Source organism: Brassica napus, chromosome A3 (genome assembly GCF_020379485.1).
Source record: "Brassica napus cultivar Da-Ae chromosome A3, Da-Ae, whole genome shotgun sequence".
NCBI lineage: Eukaryota > Viridiplantae > Streptophyta > Magnoliopsida > Brassicales > Brassicaceae > Brassica > Brassica napus.
Genome location: NC_063436.1, coordinates 13302858 through 13323236, shown reverse-complemented (window position 1 = coordinate 13323236; position 20379 = coordinate 13302858). Strand labels below are relative to the sequence as shown.

Below are 20379 nucleotides of genomic sequence, written 5' to 3'. Positions count from 1 at the left end.
ATTTTAAAACATATATCCATTTAAAAACCAGAGAATTTTTTTAAAATAAATACTAAAATTTGAAAAAAGTTTCAATAATAATTTTCGGATTTCAAAATAATTTTTTTAATACCTAAACAAAAAAAAATTATAAAAAATTGAATTTAAAAACGTATATTTCAAAAAATAATAAATTATATATTTTAGATTTTTAAAATAATTATGTATATTTAAATACATATATATAGTAAGAATATAAGAGTTTTGTATCTCTTTAGTAAAATCTATTTTTGTTATCTTTCTGTTTGTTGGCCATTTTGATGAAAAACCTATTTTAAAATTATTTGAGAGAATTGCTTTAGAAACAACGTAGTGTGAAGACTCTTTTCAAAATAATTTTCAAGATATTCTAAAGTTTTCAAATTTTGAAATCTGTTGAAATCAACTTGGAAGAGAGTTAACAATCATCGTTTTTGAAATAACTTAGAGATACAATTCGCTGGTAGAATTACTTAACCTTTTTGTTGAATTCAAAAACTCTTAATTTTTTTTGCAGCTGCAAGTTGTTAAATAATCAAATTATGCATAATAGAAACACCAATATAAGTCACTTGACAAAAAAACAAATGCACAATTTTATTCGTTAGTATTTAACAACTACATAAAAAGAATCTGAGGTGGTGTACATCAATACTAAGCAACTTATCTGTTACCAATTACCGCATTCTTATTGACACTATGTAATACTTTAATCAATTTAGAAGAAAAAGAGTTCCTTTATATGGCATTCACTGGAACAAGTTTCACATTCATGAATTCATGAATTCATGAATTAACGAGGGATGTAAACACTGTTTAAACAAATTCGAACATCGTATCACCTTTTAATCGTAGAAATAGAGTCACAACAGAATTAACGAAACAACAAGAATCAAGAAATAACATTAATGGAAAATAAAAAAGAACAAAAAAACCTAAATAGTAGAGAAGGAGCCGATATAACACCTTGGTAGGTTCGAAGAGGATCGAGCCTATCCGCCGTTCCATGACTTGCCGGTTAACCCCACTGCTTTAACCGTGCAGGTTAGAAAATTCATTATAACCACTGGTTAATTAAGAGCAGGAAGAGAACATTGTATTTTTAAGCTATATGGTAAGAACCCTGCGGTCCACCTAGAAGCTTCCATAAAAGCTCAGCTTAAGCTCCCCATTTCATTCCAACGTTTTGAGTTCGATCCAATTTAAGAAGATCTTGATTGAACTTCCATGGCTCAAGATGAGGAGAGAGTCTTTGTTTTCCTACTTCTTGTCTATATAAAGAATATGTTGCCACTTTTTGCTTTAAGTGGCAATAGAGTAGATTGCCACCAATCATACCCCACGCACTCAGCAATCTACTGCTCTGGTCACAATTATTGGAGGGTAAACTAGTTTTAAATTTTGAACAAAAAAAAAAACTAGTTTTAAATAATGTCTTTCCTTATTTTCTAAACAACTACTATCTACAATTATTAATCTAGACTGCAAAACCAATGATGAAGTGAAGTCTAGAGTGCAGGCGAGGGACCCCAAGCTCACGACCAATCTCTTTAATTTTGGTGGATCAACTGCCTGTTTGTCTACTTTCAATTGGCCACTCATTTTGTAAGGAATTTAATTTTGTAATCTCTCTCTCAATGAGCATGGTTGGAGAACTGAAAAGCAAACCAACAAATCTTGTAAGCAGATTTGGAAAGCAAACCAACAAGGTTTCTAAGACTTCAATGAGTACAACCAGTAAGCTATCGTGAGATGAAGACGATTCCAACGTTGATGAAAAGTTGTATATGGCAATGATCGGCAGCCTCTTATACCTCACTGCCAGCGGTCTTGACCGATTTGAGTGTAGGACCTGTGCTCGTTATCAAGGATAGTCCACGAGAATTCTCTTTGGAAGCATTCAAGCAAATCATCAAATATGTGAAAGGGACTCTTGATTTCGATTTACATCACAGTTTAAAAACTAACGAAAATATTACAGGATTCAGTGATGCATATTGGGTAGGGTGTTTGGATGATCGTAGGAGTACGTCTGTGGATGTTTCTTTTTTTTTTGGAAACAACATGGTGTTGTGGTATAGTAAGAATTAAAATTTGTATCATTGTCGACTGCTGAAGATGAATACATAGCTCTAGATAGCTATTACACACAATTACTATGGATGAAACAAATGTTGGTTGAGTATGGTATGACACCTATTTTAGTTCACTATGACAATATGAATGTTATTAACTTGTAAAAGAATCATGTGCAACATTCTCGAACAAAACATGTGGACATTAGACATCACATTTTTAGAGATTTGGTTGAGGACAATTTGTTGTTATTGAACATGTAGCATCCAAGAAACAATTAGCTGATATTTTTACCAAACCACTAGGTTTCACTAGCTTTTTGGGCCTTCGGAAATTTTTTGTAATTTGTGATCTCTGACTTCTTAATCTCAGATAAGACGATGCTGTACAGCTTGGGTTTGCGTGCTAAAGTTCATAAATAACCTAAAAACTTCTTTCCAGAAAATCATCTGGGGTAAAATCTGTGTAAGCTCTCTCATTAGGGTCTAAGTTCATTGGTTAAACTGAGAAGGACACTCCTCTTGGAGCAAGATGCGCGACATTCTGATTCTAAGGTTGATCACTGTCTGGATAGAACATCGAAACACATGGAAAGTTGAGTGTAACACAATTAAAGTACGACATGTTTGTGAGGAGCGTCTTTCCAAAACAAGAATTTGTTGTGAATAAAATTACATGAAATGTGGCCTGAAACAAATGCTTCACCTGCCTTATGGCAGGGACGGGCCTGCTTGGTAGAGTATCTATAGACTGTCTGAACATCATTTTTATGATACTAATATTCTTAGCAAAAAAAAATTAGCTATTGTTTTTACGACATAAAATACTTTAAAAGTGGGTATGTGTGTTTTTCACGGCTTTATATTTGGTAAGCAAAACAAAAAATATATTTCATCATAAAACTCGTTACAAGCGAATTACAATAGCATTAAAAACTTGAAGAAACATCACGTTGAATGCAATGTTAAAATGTCCACACACACACATCAAATCCAAAAGAAGAAAAGGAACATATACATATTAGTAGCACTCGTAGAGTTTAATATCCAATTTGAGACGGAAATACTTGCTCTCTTGAATGAGATCAGTCGTGAGCGTAACAATCCCACGAGCCATGATGAAATCACCAGTGCCACCAACGATCGCTAGGTCCCTGGTAGGCTCCATCATCGGATTCGCATCCATTATGGTCATTGTCCCTTTGTGTTGCGTCGAGTTGAAAACCAATGTGCAAGCCATCCATACGTTGTAAGTCGTCTTCTTGTTGTAGAAGAAGAAGCCTTGTGCACGAGCCACTGGTTCGGAGAGGTAGTTCTCATCCATTGTCACAGGGTTGTCAAAGATTACATATTTTCCAAAATTGAAGTTCCCTAGTCCTAAAGGGTTTATGATTGTTGCTGATGTGGCATTAGCCGTGTTATCACTATCGTACGCAACGTTATGGAGATGGAAGAGGAAACTTTTGCATGGTTTTTTCAGGTTGATTGATTTCCGGACCGATGAGACAGTATCAGAAAGGAGTAAAACAAATAAGAAGAAAGACAATAGGGTTTTGAATATTTGTTTCGAGTGATTTGTCATGATTCTAGAGTTAAGTAAGAATAAGTAATCGTGTTGATTTGTGAATAGGTAGAGGGCTATTGTGACCTTATTTATACACACAATTGATCACATCTTTTTTCTTAATTTGGTATAAAAATGGCTTTGAGTGACTCATAATTGGTTTGTTGATATTCTTCGTCTCCCAGGTATATTCCAAAAATTCTTAGATAAAAATTTAAAGGCATCATGTGGCAAATTCAATATGTTATTGTCCCAACTACTAACTTTTTCTTTCAAAACATAAACGAAAGGATACATCCAGCCAAGCGTAGCTCAGCCTTAAAAAAAAAACACATGAGAAACACTGGCCTTATGCAATGTGTAGTAGTCACAAGCCCCACCATTTTAAGTTATTGAAAATGTCCGAATATATATGTATATATTTTACAACAAAAGAAACTTAAAACTTAAGACAAAGTGAAACAGGAAGCTCCAGATCAACGTGGACAACATAAGGCGAGTGTACTCGTGCACTGTGTTCGAGTCTATCCCTCTTAGTATTTGTGGCGCATCGGTGTGATTGTAAAGGTGTTGATATATCTTTTACATTTATGAAATTCCTCCAAATGAACAAAAAAAAAAGCAGACTATTCCAATAGTTCAGAGTCTTCAGACTCTACCTTCACCAATTCTAAACATGGTTGAATAAATTAAATTTTGCTAAACATGTGAATCCTGATATAAAGCAAACCACATCAAACCAAAACTGAACAATATTCTTTTTTTTTCTATTTGATAAAAGGAAGAAAGAAAAAATCAAAATAGAACTATATTTACCCAGGACGAGAGTGCCAGAAATCTCCGGTTGGAGTATGCTTGATAACCTGGGGAGCGAGATTAAACAAATGGCTCTTGTCCCTGACCTATTGATATTAGTTGGGCCGTAAGGCCCATACCACCTCCATGTCTAGAAAAAGAAAAAAAAACAACCGAACATAAATTTGAATTGAACAATCATAAATATCAAAGGTCCGTGGTTGAACTCAGATGATTTTAATTTCTTGATGTTCCTTTTACTGTTACTTTATAAACATGTAGAATGTGATCAAACCATTTCATTTCCTTTTAGAAAAATATGAAGTAACATACAATGATTGTAACACTCAGCAATTCTTCGGCTCATAAAAAGTGACAAACATACAAAGCAGAAAGCTTCATTATTGTAGGTATGCCAGATATGTAAGTATCTATTTTAATCTTGGTGTATGATACGAGATCTTCAAAAATGATTCCCTCTATTGCTATTTTGATCTGGGTGTATGATACGAGATCTTCAAAAATGATTCCTTCTATTGCTTTACATGTAAGCTGATAATCCGGTGTGAGCAAAAAACAATAAACATTTTCTATTTAAGTTGGCTAAAACGAACGACAAAAAATATGTTTATGTTACGTTTTCTCGGTTTTGAGTTTGAGATTTAAAATTTAAAGCATATATAGATCGGGGAAATATTGTAGATGGAAGGAAGAAGAATACACTTTAGACTTTAGAGATTGTGTTCCAAAGATGCCTAATAACAAGTGAAGATTTGAGCCAGGCTGATAACATATCGGTCAGACTTTAGAGAAAAGATTCATGTTGTCGAACTATATGTAAAATAACTTATTTGAATACATTGTTCCTAATTTCATATATATTGAAAGCTATATATATTATAGTTTTTGCTGTAAATTTTAATTTTTTTAAACTTTAACAGAAGTTACAAAGGTAATTTGAATCAGATGAGACCAAAAACTAAACAACAAGGAAAAGAAGAAAAGGCGGCGACTTCCTAAGCTCAATCGACCATTATAACGATAGTAGAACAAAGCTAGACTAGAAAAACGAGAGACAAGCTTGACCGGTAATGACATTGCCAAAAGGACTGGATGTCTTTGATAAACCATAAGACCAATGCTCGATAGAATGCGGCTTGCCCAAAGTGCTACTCCAATATATTTTGGATTTGATTCGCGACTTCAGTTACTCCGACAATAGTATAGACTGTATAGTGCTTCAAAGATAGCCAACTACAATTAACGACATTATAAATACACCAACTCAAATAACAAGAGGTTGATGGTCTAATGATATCTGCATTGCATTAGGATAGACTGATAGTCGTACACTCGTACCTCTATGTTTTGTTGGTTATATCTTAAATAAATATTTTCAGTTTTAGAAAGAAAAATACCTAAGAATAAGCAATGTTTTGAATGTTGAATCCAATACCGGCTCGTATAGCTAGCTATTGATTGACTGACCGACTGGTTCAATCGCTCAAACCGCATCTCTACGTTTTAAGAAAAAAAAAACTAAATATATATAATCAAAATTTAAAATTCTAAAATTTTAAATTATTACTATAAAAGAAAGATAAAACAGAAAAATAAATGACTAAATTTTAATAGTTTGAGAAAATTAACTATAGTTTTCAAGTTAACTCGAGTGATCGTTTTGTCGGTTTTGATTTGTGTAATATGACAGTTTCTGTAACACCAAAAATTTATCATCAGCGTACTATCCCTAACAATAGATAAGATTGAATTGATTAGTGTTTAAAGATTCATCAGCACTCTATTCTCACAGCTCCACTCTCAGAGGAAACGAACTTAGGCTTCCTAATGACTCGCTCCATGCACTGAATCACATCTCCGACTCTAAAATCATTCCAATCTCCCATCACAAGCCCACACTCGTTCCCTTTCCCCACCTGTTCCACGTCTTGTTTCTCCCGTTTCAGCGACGCACACGACCCTTCAAACAACACTTCTCCACTCCTTAACAGCCTCATCAGCCCACTTCTAAAGACCCGACCATCCATCACTTTGCAACCCGCGATGCTCACTCCATCCTCTTCTCTTCTCTTTCCCAACACCTTGAAAATGCTCAGTACTTCAGCTTCACCAGCCACCTCCAGCTCAGATACTCCCGGTGCTTTCTCCACGATCAAGTTCCCGATGTCTTGGAGCAAATGGTATATCACACGGTGATGGAATACCTAAGAGATCACCATTGGTTACAACGTTAAAGCAAACACAAAACATTAAAGTATTTTGGAACAGAGATCTGATACCTTGACGCGGGCATAAGCTGAGGAAATCTTACAACACTTAACGTTAAAGGCAACGATACACGCATTGCAAGTTTGTGCCCTGGCTAAATCAGACTGAAAAATTGCTCCTACTCCACTTTGAACAATGTTCACAAAAACCTATCCATATAAAGAAAAAGAATCGCAAACACAGAGAGCCAATAAGCAACAAACCACCAGAGTATACGCAGAGCCAGGCCCCACTTAAAAAAAATTGTATATAATAACATATAATATTAGTTATAAAATAAAATTTTATTTTTATAAAAATAACAAAAAAATATTAGATGAATTTTATATTATAGTTTAGATATAAATAAATTATATACTACAAAAAAATATTTTTTCTAAATAATTTTTTTTTAATTTATAAAAAATATTAAATAATTAATAAAATATGACCCTGAAAAATTCATGACTGCCTCTGAGTATACGCACCTGTGGACTATTTAACGTTCTTAGCGCGTCAGAAACAGCCTGTGCGGTTCCTTGCACGTCAGACTTCACTATTATCGGCAACTCAACTCGACCAAACCCTTCTTCAGACTCTGCTTCTCTCTTCTCTAATTCAGCTATTCTATCTTCCTCCGCTTTCAACAACCGATCTCTTTCATACTTCCTCGTCCTCCCTTCACTAAGCATCTTCGCTCGTTTCTCTGACTCCACCACAATGACATCGTCACCAGCCATCGGAACACCCTTAAGCCCTTCAATCTCTACAGGCATAGCTGGTGTTGCTCTCTCCGTTGGCTTACCTACCATGTCCCTGATTGCTCTCAGTTTCCCCCACTGACACCCAATCACCACGTGTTGACCACTCTCCAACGTCCCGGCTTTCACAATAACAGTGGCTAACGGTCCACGGCCTTTATCTAGCCGAGCCTCCACCACATACGCTTGAGCTGGTCCGTCCACACGTGCCATAAGGTCCATATCCACTGCTTGAAGAAGCAGAGCTTCTTCTAACTTGTCTAGCCCTGTACTCTTGACCGCAGACACCTCAACGACCTGAACGTTTCCTCCAATATCCTCAATCTCAATCCCCTCAGCCGCGAGCTGGTTCTTGACTCGCTCCGGGTTAGCTCCCGGTTTATCGCATTTATTAATCGCAACCACAATGGGAACATTCGCCGATCTAGCGTGCGCAATAGCCTCCAGAGTCTGCGGCATCATACCATCATCAGCAGCAACAACCAAGACGACTATGTCAGTCACAGCGGCTCCTCGAGCACGCATCTCGCTGAAAGCAGCGTGACCTGGCGTGTCTAGGAAGGTGATTGAAGTTCCTGACTCAGGCATTCCCACAACGAACGCACCAACATGCTGAGTGATCCCACCGGCTTCTTTCGCCGCCACGGAGGTGTTTCTTAAAGCGTCCAACAGAGAGGTTTTCCCATGGTCGACATGCCCCATTACCGTTACAACCGGAGGCCGTGGAAGGATCTGTGTTCCTTCTGTAGTATGTTCCCTCTTTACCTTGTTTCCTATTTCCTGCAAAAAGAAATGCATTTAAAGATGATTGAGAACGGCCACTGATACTCGATGATATAAGATCCTGACTAGTGGAACGTGCCCGGGTGATGGTTAAACGAAATTAGTTGTGAAAACTTTTAATTTGGGTAATTTTGTCCAAGTTGCCGTGCAATCGAAATATTATCCTGTTTTCGGGTTGATTTATTATATATATAATTTTTAAAATGCATTAAAGATTACTGTTTCTAGGTCGGTTAGCCGGAAGCCTGTTCCACTGTCCGTTTACTGATTTTTTTTATTTATTATATATATAAGTTTTTAAAAAATGGATTAAAGAAAGCACTGCAAAATCAGTTAACTTGCATTAAGGAAAGCACTTTACCATTGCAAGGAGCTCGGCGACGTCGATACTGATTGCATCAAACTCCGAACTAACGGTTTCTCCAACATCGACGAGGATGCTCTGCAGAACCGCCAATGACTCACCAGTACGCTTGGAGAACTCAAGTAATGTCATGCCATCGAATACCTCAACTGTTTTCTCAGCCATTCTCTTTTCCGTTTTTTCCAGCCTAGGAGGAGGCACATAAGGAGCTTCAGCGGGTGGCTTATCAGTTTTCTTATCCCGTTTTGAGAACTTGGCTTTCGTTTTCACAGCCTGTTTCTTGCGTTCACGATGGCTCAGGGGACGGTCTGGATCATCTTTTCTTCTCGCCAATGTTTCTCGGCTTGCATGAAAGTACCTTTTCAAAAAAACACAGCCCAGTGAACATGTTATATAGAATAATATAAGAAGGAACGATTAGCAAGTTTTAAGCGAATGGTTTACCTTATGGATGTTAAGTTTGGGGAAGATTCACCATTTGATAGAGAGCTAAACCCGAAACCTAAACCATGAATGAAAAGTAAATGATTTTCAACAATGTTAAAAAGTAAATGTTGTAACCATCTTTTTTCACAACGTTTACCATTAATGTACCGTGCGAATGAAAAAGCGACACTTTCGGAATTGCTATTCAAAAACGTAGAGGAAATCTGACTCTCTGTAGATGCTGCTACTCGTAGAAGAACCAAACCTCTTTTAAAAGAGGCTTGAATGCCCTGTAAACACGTTAAATCAGTCGAGACATCCATAAACATAAATGGAGACTTTATATATGCCAAATGAAACAAATGCTTCATAACATATATCACTTAGTCTTTAATCACCAATTTGAAATAGGAGTAGCTTAGACAATGAGCTGATTAAAAGACGCTTCACACATACTCGTAGGTATAATCACATTCAAGCAAATGCAGATATGCTTCACTATGACATGCAAGCTGAGAACCAAGAATCGAACATCAAACATAATTACAACCATTCGCATGGAGAAAGTAAAAATATTTTGATAGCCTGACCAATAAAACTATGCAAACGTTAATCAAATGTATGAAATGTAAACTAAAGCTATAATCGTTTTGCTCAAATTCCTTGGGAAAAAAATGAGAAGCGATGCGAAAAGGTACCTTCTTGCCTAAGTGCCTTAGTGCCATTCATACATCAATCAGTCTCTGCACTGAAACAAAACCCCTCAATTTGATAAACATAAAACTTTCTATTTAGAGAAAAAACCAAAACTCAGCAGTTAAAAAAATACAGAACTTGAGAGGAACTAACAGTTTGCGCGCATTGAAACTCTAAAACCAAAAACACATACAAAAATTAAGCCTAGGTACTGTATCCAACCTTGAAAAGTATGATCGACAGACAGAAAATCTCTCGTCTTGTGGAAATCTTGTCTCAGACAAGCGTGGCAGAGTGGTCGGAACTTATAAGCAAAAACTTGGAGAGGAAGCATAAGACCTACCCTGTTTTTTTTTTGTCATTAACTTCATGTTCCTGAACTGTATTTGGGCTTTTAACTTCGGTAAACCCAAATTCATCACAATTCTTAAGCCCAAATAAAATAATTATCCAAGTTTTCTTTGTTATGCTCTAGACCATTTTAAAAACAAGTTAATCATATACCAGTCTTAACAAACGAAAGCGAGAGGAACAGAAAGATAGGAACTTGTTTTAGGTGATGGAAATTAAATTACTGGGGAACTTCAATTTATTGTTAAATATTTAAAAATTTCTATAAATACCTTATATTTGTCATAATAATAAATTAACTCTCATAAATTATTTATAGATTTATTAATAATTTATAAAATCTAACAATAATAAAAGCCAAATATACTCAATAGAGAAGGTGTCCACATCATCTATTAAAATCGTCCAATAGGGGTTCTCCGTTCTACCACGTCAGGATAGCTTAAGTCATGTTGAAACCCACTTCAGATTACGGCCCATGTTTCGTTGTCATGTTGCAGGCCTTCTGCATATATACGGATATGGTTACGCCTACCTCAAGCCCACTTCAGACCATAAGAATCATCGATATACTCTATCCGTCAACTTCGTCTTCTCCGTTTCCTCTTCATGCATTCTCCGTTACCAAGCCTCCTCTGCCATAAATAATCAATTGTGTTATTAACTCACTTTTAATGATTTCTTTTCACCTCCCTCTTTCTTCTTCCTTATAAACCGCTTCGTCTCTCGACTCTCTCCCCTGTCCCATGCGACAACAGTTGGGGTTGGGGCAATGCCATGGCTTCGAGCACCATCAAAGAACTCAATAGCGTGCCTAACTCTGCCGCACATACACAACCCTGACAGCATAATATTATACGATACAACATCAGCTCCCCACCACTTCTTATACATGTAACCCCAAATCACTGTGGCGATATTACTGTCTCTAACTTTAAAGCATCCTTCCATCAACGTGTTGTAAGTCACAAGATTCGCAACGCAGCTCCAACGCTCCATCTCCGCCGCGAGTTTCATCGCATCATCGAGCTCCCCAACAGAGCACAGACCATGGATTAAAATGTTATGCATGGTCACATCAGGCTTTTGACCCGTTTTGAGAAACTGGCGCCTCAGGTCTAGCGCTAAACCCGAAAAGGTTAAAGATATGAGCTTTGTTGTCTCAAATATCTAAACTATGTTCTATTTTATTTGTTGTCTTTGATTGTTATTTTTTTTTTTTGGTTTCAGAACAATGCTTTCCATGAGTTGTCACATATCTGAGTATGATATGGGAGAAGAAGGAGATCTATTCAAAGCTCTTGAAGAGGCAGTCTTACCAACTCTCAGCTTCTTTAACAATGATCTTTGTGACAAAGCCTTTGATGAATGGGAGCAAGATCGCATGGTGGAATCAGCTACCACATCTCCACGCTGTGGTTTTTCAGACATAAAAACATAGTTGTCATGACAACGGCAGCAATCGCCGAGAACCAGTATATGCAGAAGAGCGTAAGCTCAGCGAACTCTATGGATTGGTCGCATGCACAGCAATAGGCTGTATGATTCATAATTTCCCTGATCTTGCTCAGTTAGATTTTGGTTCTCTTTCTAGGATGCGATGAGCCTTTAGTGAAGCTGACATAAATATGAATTATTGATTAGGCTGTACTTTTTTTTATGAGCAGCAATTTTGGGACTGGTGATTTTCATTGAGCCTATATTCTTTGAGTTATTTGTAAAAAAACTGTAATATTATTTTCAGCTGGTGATTAGATAGATAGTAATACTGTACTAAGTTGTCATTGTAGGATTAGATGATATCTTTACCGGGGAACAGTGTTGATCCCTCTCAACTCCCCATTGCTACGACGTTGTCAATGTTTGATTATTTTCATAAGCAAAAGAAATTTGGGATTACACATGTTGTTAGTCCTAATGCTAAAATAATAAAATCAACATTTTATGATTATTGATCGCAAGATAACAGTTATTCTCTTTTCACAGTTGAGAAAAAGTATTTAGGAAAAAAATTAATAAATTTCTCGGCCTTTCCTAAAAATAGATATTTAGACATATGTTTGGAAACTAAGCATAAGAATTACCTAACAGGTTAAAACTCCGAAACTGTAAGAAATTAATATATTTAATATATATATTTAAGTTAATTATTTAAAATAAAACTTCTATAAATAAAATTAAAATTTAGACAAATTTTGGAAATAATGTAAAATTTCAAATATCCAAAAAGATGATGTCTTAAACATATAGAATCAAAGTCAATATAAATATCCAAAAGAATGTAAAAATATAAATATGAAAAGAATTGAAGACAACGATAACTAAAAACTGAATATAATTAAACATATAGAAAGAGATTGAAATATAAATGGCAAATTTTACATTATACAAAGATAAACATCTAAATCGAGAAGAAAATGAAGTAAGCCTAAGTACATAGACAATAGAAAACATTCAATGAAAATGAAGGTTTAATAAATTAAAATTTTATTGTAGGTACACATTTGTGGGACTAATTATATAGGATGAAAGAAGTATTTTTATAAAAATATTGAAGAACATTAATCCTAATATATATAAAGATTAAGACTTCATATTAATCATATGCTATATGTTATAACAACTACGTACAAATTGCTCAAAGCTTCAAATGAGAACTAACAAAAAATTACAAAAGAATGTACAATATCATATCATGCAAGAGATCAACAAAATTAATGACTGAGATGAAAAATGAGATTAAACTAAGGGAACTAAGCCCTTGCATTTAGTGTGTTAGTTATGCTGCTCATATTTCAATTTTATGTAATTATCACACAAAAAAAAAGAATATGTGGTATAAATAAGATAATGAACAAGTTTACTCCAAGTTTATTAAAAAAAATAAAGCAACTAATATTGAAAATTATTTAACCAAGAAATACTTATCAAAATACAAACTCAAACAAAACAACTCACCTAATATATTGTAAAGGGGAAATTTTAAAATGATATATTTATGATTTTAAATTTGAAATATATTTTTTCTTTATTTTTTGCTTTTTGAAAACTATATTTATAAAAAAAATTATAAAAAGATTTAAAGTCCATATTTCTAAAAAAAAAAAAATTTATATAAACAGAGAACTTACATACTTTGCAATCATAACGTATATCCTCATACATAGCATACAGTCTATCTAGACTTCTATCTTAAGTCAATATCTTATAAACTAAATTTTGTTATACTCAAATTAGAGTTTCGATTTTGAGTTTATTTTCTGTGATGCAACTTCTTATTGTTTTTGCTAGCCTTTCATACTGATTATTTTTTATCGGGTTAGTTTAAAGCTTAGGAGTTGATGACATCTGCAACTAGCTTTGACTTTTATATAGTTAAAAAGAAAATAAGCAGGAACAAAATTAGAGGAAAGAGACAAACTGAGAAAATAGAAAACAAGTAAAAGCTCCGAAAAACAGAAATGCTCCATGTTTTTAATTTTTTTAAGTAAGATATCTATTAGTAAGATATTGTGTATATACTAACAGAATTGTTTTAAAAAGAAAATTAATAAAACTTCACATTGTATAGTTTAATCAATTTACATAAATGTAAACCTGATTTTTTCAAAAAAAAGGGAGTTCTTTTCAAATAAATATCATATAAATATTTTTCAAATTTTATACAATTAGAAAATATAAACCGCGCGAAGCGCGGTGAAAGAGCTCTAGTATTTATAGAAGTTATAAACCTAACTTCAATCCCTAAATATTAAACCTTAAATAATAATCATTAAATCTAAGGGTTTATTAAAGCTTCTACAGCAAAAAGTTTTGGTTTCAAACTCTAGAAAAGACGAAATTATGCGAATTAATAGAAAAAGGCTTACAAGAGATATGCGTCATGACGCAAGGAGTATCGTCAAGCGTTGATCCCATATGACAGCTCATGTGATATAGTCAGGCATGAATACTCATAAGGTAGTTAGAATTGTCCATAGTAGAATTCTTTGTAATATTTCTTATATTCCATAATATCATATTATTCATCATATAAAAAACCCCCTTAGATACATCAATCCTAAAACCATATGTTAAAATATTATTTGAGTATATTTTTTAAAAAGTAGTAGCTAACTTATGGTATTTTAAGAAACTTTTCTCAAATTATTTAGTCTAAACTAGATATGTGCTAGTGGTTAAACAAGTGTTTAAGATTGGATTTGAAATTTGGGTTAATTTGCTAACTAACCAATTTTAAAAGCAATATTAAAAATATGGCTATGCTTTCGACATAATTTAATCGATAACATTTAACATTTCTTTTTTCCGGTTATAACCTTGTGTGTTTCAAGTAGACAGTAAACGTGAAAATAGTTGATGACGTTGATAAATATAAAACATGTGGCCAGATAAAAACATGACCGTATTACAAAAGCTCTATGAATAATATACTACAAATGTTTGAATAATTGAAAATAGAATTTTTAAAAGATCGCAAATATAAAAAAATACTATTAAGATTGGATAGTACAAAGTTTCAACCTTTTTTAGTAGAAGTTATCAATGTTCAAAAACATGAAACGGTGTTTAAAACATAAGAAAATTATAAACTATACTTTATAAATAGAATAAAACATAATCAAATAATATAGTAACATAATATATTGCGTTACACTAGGAATGAAATATAAATAAAACAAACATAGTGTATTTTGTGTTACATTTCTATTATATATGTATATAATAGAATAGAAAAAAAAAATGTAAAAACTAAACCTTAAATCTTATTTTAACTTTATTTTTAATTCCATCTTCACCTTTCAAATACTAAACCCTAAGCATTAAACTCAAGTTTCTAATCAGTGAACTCAAATTTAAAATATTATGGAATTAATATATGAAAATAGTGAACTATACTATATAACTATGAATAATAGTATAGACTTGAAAATTTAAAAGTGCTAAAACATTTAAAAAAAAACAAAGAAGATAATACAAAAGCGACATCAATTCTGAGCTTGCGTAAGTGCTGTTTTATTCGATGGAAATTATGAAATGGAAGAACACCGACGGTGGCGTGTTTGTTAACGGCGGTGATGACCGATTGTATAGGTAGAGGTAACTGAAGTGGAGTAACCTATGATTTATGTTTTCGATGATCAAGAGAAACAGAGATCCGAAAGAAGAGGAAGAAGAACAAGAGGAAGAGAAAGAAAAAAATAGAAAGAGATCATACGGTTGATTTCAAAGATATTTTGAAATATATGATAGAAAATATGTTGAATATATTGTCAACTTTGTTTGGTTAGATAGCTAATTATATTTTGTTTGTTGTATAATGAGTGCAATTTTCCTTGAAACTTCTTCTCCTTGTTCTTGAATGGTACATACACTAAAAAAATTCTCGTTGGGAATAATTCTGATTGTATTTATGAATGCGCAGAGCAGAGCGGTTTTGTAGTAGGTGATTGTTCTGATTGGCATGTATGGGGAGAGATTTATATTAATTAGGAAATATGAGGACTAACATCGAGTAAGGTGGTGTCTCCGGCTCAATGGTTTCACGGACCTTGGGGTAAAAAGAATTTTAATTTCTAAACTATTATTTTAAAAAAAAAATCTGATAGATATATTTTTTCAAATATTAGAAGTATTTATAAAAATACTTTCATATAAAAAAAATTTGGACCTCTTTTCTTACTTTTAATATAAAAATACATATGTTTTTTAGAAAATCGAGCCCTTATCTATTAAGAAACAGGGAAGCAACGGGTTAGGTTCGGAGTGGTCGCACCGTTTGCCCCCTATCTAAGCTGGCCCTGCTCTTTCTGATCAAACGAATTGGATCACTTGGTAGAGAATGAGCATCATTCATCTATATTGTTTAAAAACATAGCGACTAATTATCTTCGTCCCACATCGTGAAAAACATGAATAATATATCTTGTTATATAGAGAAGAAAACAGCAGATCAATTGCCGAGCTTAGTAACGTAAGCTTGTAATCCCAGTGGAGGCTACAAAGGTAATAAGACTGTTGTTGGTTAAACCGGTGTTGGTGAAAGGGGTGCGTTCTGGTCCGAGGCTCTCCCCTACTATGCAAAACTCTATTTCTCTTACGCCGGGCGTGGGAGTTGGGTTTATACCCCTATCCTTAATCCGAGCTGTAAGAAGAAACAGACGCATAGTGGGGTTAGAGACTTGAGACTTGAGCCTGTGCCGGGGTTTGATCAGCCCTGTCCCCCTATACCTCACGGAGCGATCACAACTGTACATTACCTTTTTCTTTTCTCAATCAACAGTTTACTATGCAATGTAACTGTTGCATAGCTCTCATCAACGCAATTAAGATATCACTTCCTTCAAGTGTCTACTGCTCTTGCTGCATAGCTCTCATCAAATACTGAAGTTCAGAATTCAGTACTTCATTGCCTTTAATTACATATTATTAGTCTTTAACTTCTTTCCATAGCTCAAACTCTCTTGGACCCTTGCCTTCCTTACTTTCAAAGCCTGGAGTGTAGACTCTGGAGCCACCCTTTAACCAAAAGTTGATCGTTGAGAATCAAGGGAAAAGAAGGGGGAAGACTATTGCTCGAAGTTGATCGTTGAGAATCTTAGCATAAAGACTGATCTTGGTGTCTTCAATATGACACCAAGAAAAAAACAATACAAAGCGAAACCTCATCATTTTAAGAAATAAATATACTGTATCAAATATATGACAACTTCTGAATATATTTGTGTATATATGTATCTTCATCGGATCACTGAAGCAACACTACTAATTATTTTAAAACAGATGAAAAAAAAGACTGAAAAGAGGGGCTATAAAGGAGAAAGAAACGGAAGAATCTGAGACTTAGTTGATCTCGATGAAGAGACTTGCCTGAGGATGCAAACCTGCATCTTTCAGTGACATCGACTCTTTGTCTCTTCCATACACTGTTCTTGGAAAGTTTGTGATTAAGCTATACTCTTCTGTTGCTAGCACTCCAAGTGAATCAACGTAATCATACAATGTCTGTATCTTGGTATTGCTTTCAAACCTTCTCCCTTTTCTTTCTCCATTCGGGAACCTCACCAAAACCTACATTTCACGGCGAATAAAATAGTCCACGTGTTACCATATATACCAACAAAAGCCAAAACAGACTAAGTAAGAGTATGACGTTTTATGAGCAAACAAAGGAGGGGAAACTTACTTGCGTAACATCAGGTCCTTTCTCAGGTTCGTCTCCAAGAGCAAGTGCTTTCTCTTGTCTCATTCTCACTCTCGCAGCTTCTCTCTCTGCAGCTTCACGCTCTGCTCTCTCCCGAGCCTCTTCTTCTTCTTTGCGTTTCCTCTCTGCCTCAGCAGCTTCCCTCTCTAAACGCTCTGCCTCTTCTTGCCTCTGTCTCTCCCTTGCCTAATCAACACACAAAAAAAAAGATGAGCTTACAGACTAATCACAATAGATCTTGTAAACAGCGGGAAGGGAAATATACTTGATCAGCTTCAAGAGCAGCCCTGTAGGCAGCATCTTGTTCCTCTCTCAGGCGCAAATTGGTCCTTCTTTCCTCTGCCTCAACCCTTGCAGTTACAAGAACAGGTGAACTATCTTCCACAACTCTTTGCAGTATAGCAATCATTTCTTCTGGAGTTTTCGGTCCCTCCACCTGCCACAAGCAAAAGGAACAAAGAAAACAATAAAACTAAGAACAACGTCTCCCGTCGCACCACATACACTACAAAACTCACACAAGCTTAGTAGCAGAATGACTGCAACAGATAAAGGCAGAACCAAACAACTATCTCTACCCAGTTTCACTAGTAATCCTTTCAACAAGATAGTAGTTACCACACAGTACCGAAACAGTTCCCTAATCACATAAGTGACATAAAAATCCTGTTACCAGATTCAAAACCAAGTCTACTTAAAGTTGCAAAATAACTCTTAGTAGTTGCTAAATAGCCTCTTCGATCACACTACACATATACTACAAAACTTATACAAGCTTTACTAGCAGAATAACTGCAATGATGGGTTGCAGATGAAAGCAGAATCAAACAACTATCTCTACCTCTTTTACTGCTAATCACTTCAACAAGATAGTAGTTACTACACACAGTCTCAAAACAGTTCCCTAATCACATGATATAAGAGAAGTAAACATCTTGTTACCAGCTTCAAAACGAAATCTACTTAAAGTTGCTAATCAACAAAGACCAATCCAAGAATCAGTGATGAGACAGAAGAAAGACTGTTACTTTACCTGCTGAAGAAGCGCAATTCTCTGATTAGCAGCAGGCATAACCACAGCGCAAAACGGAAACCTCGAAGCCTTCAAGCTATTACTCATCTTAAACCCTTCACTAGCTCGAATACTACCTCCCCAGCAAACAAAATTCTCATTCAAAAACGCCACAAACGCTTCATCGCAAAGCGTCCCATCACAAAACACAGGCGTATCAGGATGATCAGGAGAGTGCAAGTAAACGAACAAGAGCTTAAACTCGCTCCTAGACCTCTGAAGCGCGTCCATGAAACCTTCCGGTACAAAGCCAGGTTTGAAAGCGTTCCTCCCGTAATCTCTATCGAACAAAGCAATGAACTCCATCGCTTCACCTGCTGCCGAAGAAACCGGCGGCACAAGCCGAGCCGACGATGAGTCAGAGCCACCACGACGTCCTCCAAACCCTAACATACCGAGAGAGTACGATAAAACTCCACCTGCGGCCCAGAACCCGAACCCGATGGCGCCGGAGACTAACCCTAAGCTACCGGAGACGATCGAGATCGGTAGAGTGATGATCCTCCACGCGATTCCCGGAGGTCTGAGTCCTCTTTCGAGTTCTGAATCGTCGTGGATTCCTCGAGGAGGGTAATCGTTCGTCTCGGGGTTCGCGGTGGAGTGATCGCGATTTTGTTCGCCATCGATGTGGGAAGAGGAAGCGTCGGCGTCGTGATCGTGCGGGTCAGATGAAGTGAAGGAGGAGATGGCGAGTTCGAGGTCCCAGCCATGAGCTTGGAGGATCTCGGTGCACAAATCCGGATCTTCGAGACCTGTTATCGCTTGGAAGTAACCTAGTTTGTCGGCGGCATCAACCATTATCACAAAAGAGAGATCTTCTTCACTTCGCCTCTCTCTCTCTCTCTCTAGAAACAAGAGAAAACTGTGCTGATTAATGGTTGATCGGTTCAATAAACAGTGACGATGGCCACGAATTAATTACCGAAAGTACCCCTTCGACTTCAACACGGCGGCGTTTTGATAACCGAACCCGAAAGTGGTTCGATTAAACCATCTGGTTAAAAGATTCAATTGGGTTTCGAATTGCTAAAGGTGCTTAGCTTCAATTTTTTTTCTCTCTACTGCTTTAGTATACCTTTCATTTATGCAAAGCATTGTTTTTTTGAAGGCAATCCATTGTTTTAGGATAAGGAATAACTTTTTGAAGTAAAAGGTGAGCTGGCTTCCAGTGATACGTCACTAACACGAACACATTGCAAAGTAACAAAACAGAGAGATGGAAATTGGAACTACACGATATAAACATTTCAAGCGAGATTCTCGATATCTTTTTTTTTAATCAAATTCTTATTCATGTTTAAGCCAATAAGAAAAACACATTCTTAATCATTTTGAGCAATCAAAGTGAAGTAAATCCAGAAAGTGAGGGATGCTTCTTTTTCAAAAGGCGAGCCCTGTAAAATGCTTTGCACTTGGTACTAGAGCAGGTTTTGTTGAAATGGTCATGCCAAATTTCCGAACACAACCTCAAATTTCTAGAAGAGAGATTGATAATGATTGAGAAAGCTCATGGTAAAGATGAGACAAAAGACAATGCTTGCAGATTAAAGAGCTGGGTGCTAGTAGGTAATAACAACCCAATGTGGTCCTCAGAGTCAATAATAGTGCTTTCAACATAGCAACTTTTCAAAATCGCTTTAGCAATTGGAACGAAGAGTGTAAAACTCATTGCAACTCATCATCGGACCACCAAGCACAACTTTTAAATATAAGAACCATCTTTATGTACTTACCAAGCAATGCTTTGTTTTCTAAATTCATTTTGTATCCAAAGTTGAAGTCAGATCCAATGTAAGCATCGAATTAAACTCCCATATACTCAGAAAAAAATGTAAGCTAAGAAACAACTTCCACTTAAACTTATATTCTTTGTATCTAAAGTTAAAGTCGGATCAAGGAATGAGACAGACAACATATATAAGCTAAGAATCAAATGACAACTTCCACTCAAACAAGGCAATGCGCTTTACTAATCTATCCTACAACTACAATCCTTACAAAC

At 35.5% G+C, this 20379-nt stretch overlaps 4 protein-coding genes across 4 annotated transcripts; all 4 read right to left on the bottom strand.

Moving 5' to 3' along the window:
• Positions 1-1860: 1860 nt before the first annotated feature.
• LOC106443835 (dirigent protein 6-like) lies at positions 1861-4864 on the bottom strand. Its single transcript, XM_048776041.1, has one exon. It carries the CDS (start codon positions 3673-3675, stop codon positions 3115-3117), a length of 561 nt encoding a protein of 186 aa, XP_048631998.1. The 5' UTR covers positions 3676-4864; the 3' UTR covers positions 1861-3114.
• A 285-nt stretch (positions 4865-5149) lies between these two features.
• Positions 5150-13768, bottom strand: LOC106443836 (translation initiation factor IF-2). Its single transcript, XM_048776040.1, has 6 exons — positions 9212-13768; positions 9073-9130; positions 8626-8986; positions 7209-8261; positions 6753-6890; positions 5150-6677 (listed from the first exon to the last, which is right to left on the bottom strand). Exons 1-6 carry the CDS (start codon positions 9423-9425, stop codon positions 6246-6248), a joined length of 2256 nt encoding a protein of 751 aa, XP_048631997.1. The 5' UTR covers positions 9426-13768; the 3' UTR covers positions 5150-6245.
• Positions 10762-11172, bottom strand: LOC106369885 (pentatricopeptide repeat-containing protein At3g09060-like). The gene has a single exon (XM_013809982.2). It carries the CDS (start codon positions 11170-11172, stop codon positions 10762-10764), a length of 411 nt encoding a protein of 136 aa, XP_013665436.2.
• A 2984-nt stretch (positions 13769-16752) lies between the features above and the next one.
• On the bottom strand, positions 16753-19467 carry LOC106376243 (plant UBX domain-containing protein 10-like). The gene is made up of 4 exons (XM_013816310.3): positions 18339-19467; positions 17571-17741; positions 17288-17491; positions 16753-17172 (listed from the first exon to the last, which is right to left on the bottom strand). Exons 1-4 carry the CDS (start codon positions 19173-19175, stop codon positions 16945-16947), a joined length of 1440 nt encoding a protein of 479 aa, XP_013671764.2. The 5' UTR covers positions 19176-19467; the 3' UTR covers positions 16753-16944.
• Between the last annotated feature and the right edge of the window lie 912 nt (positions 19468-20379).

Coding starts and splice junctions, on each gene's coding strand:
- LOC106443836 (XM_048776040.1), bottom strand. CDS start 9,425: ATGAAGCATTTGTTTCATTTGGCATATATAAAGTCTCCATTTATGTTT. Junction 9,131..9,211: donor ATTCGCACGGTACATTAATG/GTAAACGTTGTG, acceptor TTCATGGTTTAG/GTTTCGGGTTTAGCTCTCTA. Junction 8,987..9,072: donor CCAAACTTAACATCCATAAG/GTAAACCATTCG, acceptor TTTTTTGAAAAG/GTACTTTCATGCAAGCCGAG.
- LOC106376243 (XM_013816310.3), bottom strand. CDS start 19,175: ATGGTTGATGCCGCCGACAAACTAGGTTACTTCCAAGCGATAACAGGT. Junction 17,742..18,338: donor GAATTGCGCTTCTTCAGCAG/GTAAAGTAACAG, acceptor TGCTTGTGGCAG/GTGGAGGGACCGAAAACTCC. Junction 17,492..17,570: donor CTGCTCTTGAAGCTGATCAA/GTATATTTCCCT, acceptor TGTGTTGATTAG/GCAAGGGAGAGACAGAGGCA.
- LOC106369885 (XM_013809982.2), bottom strand. CDS start 11,172: ATGCATAACATTTTAATCCATGGTCTGTGCTCTGTTGGGGAGCTCGAT.
- LOC106443835 (XM_048776041.1), bottom strand. CDS start 3,675: ATGACAAATCACTCGAAACAAATATTCAAAACCCTATTGTCTTTCTTC.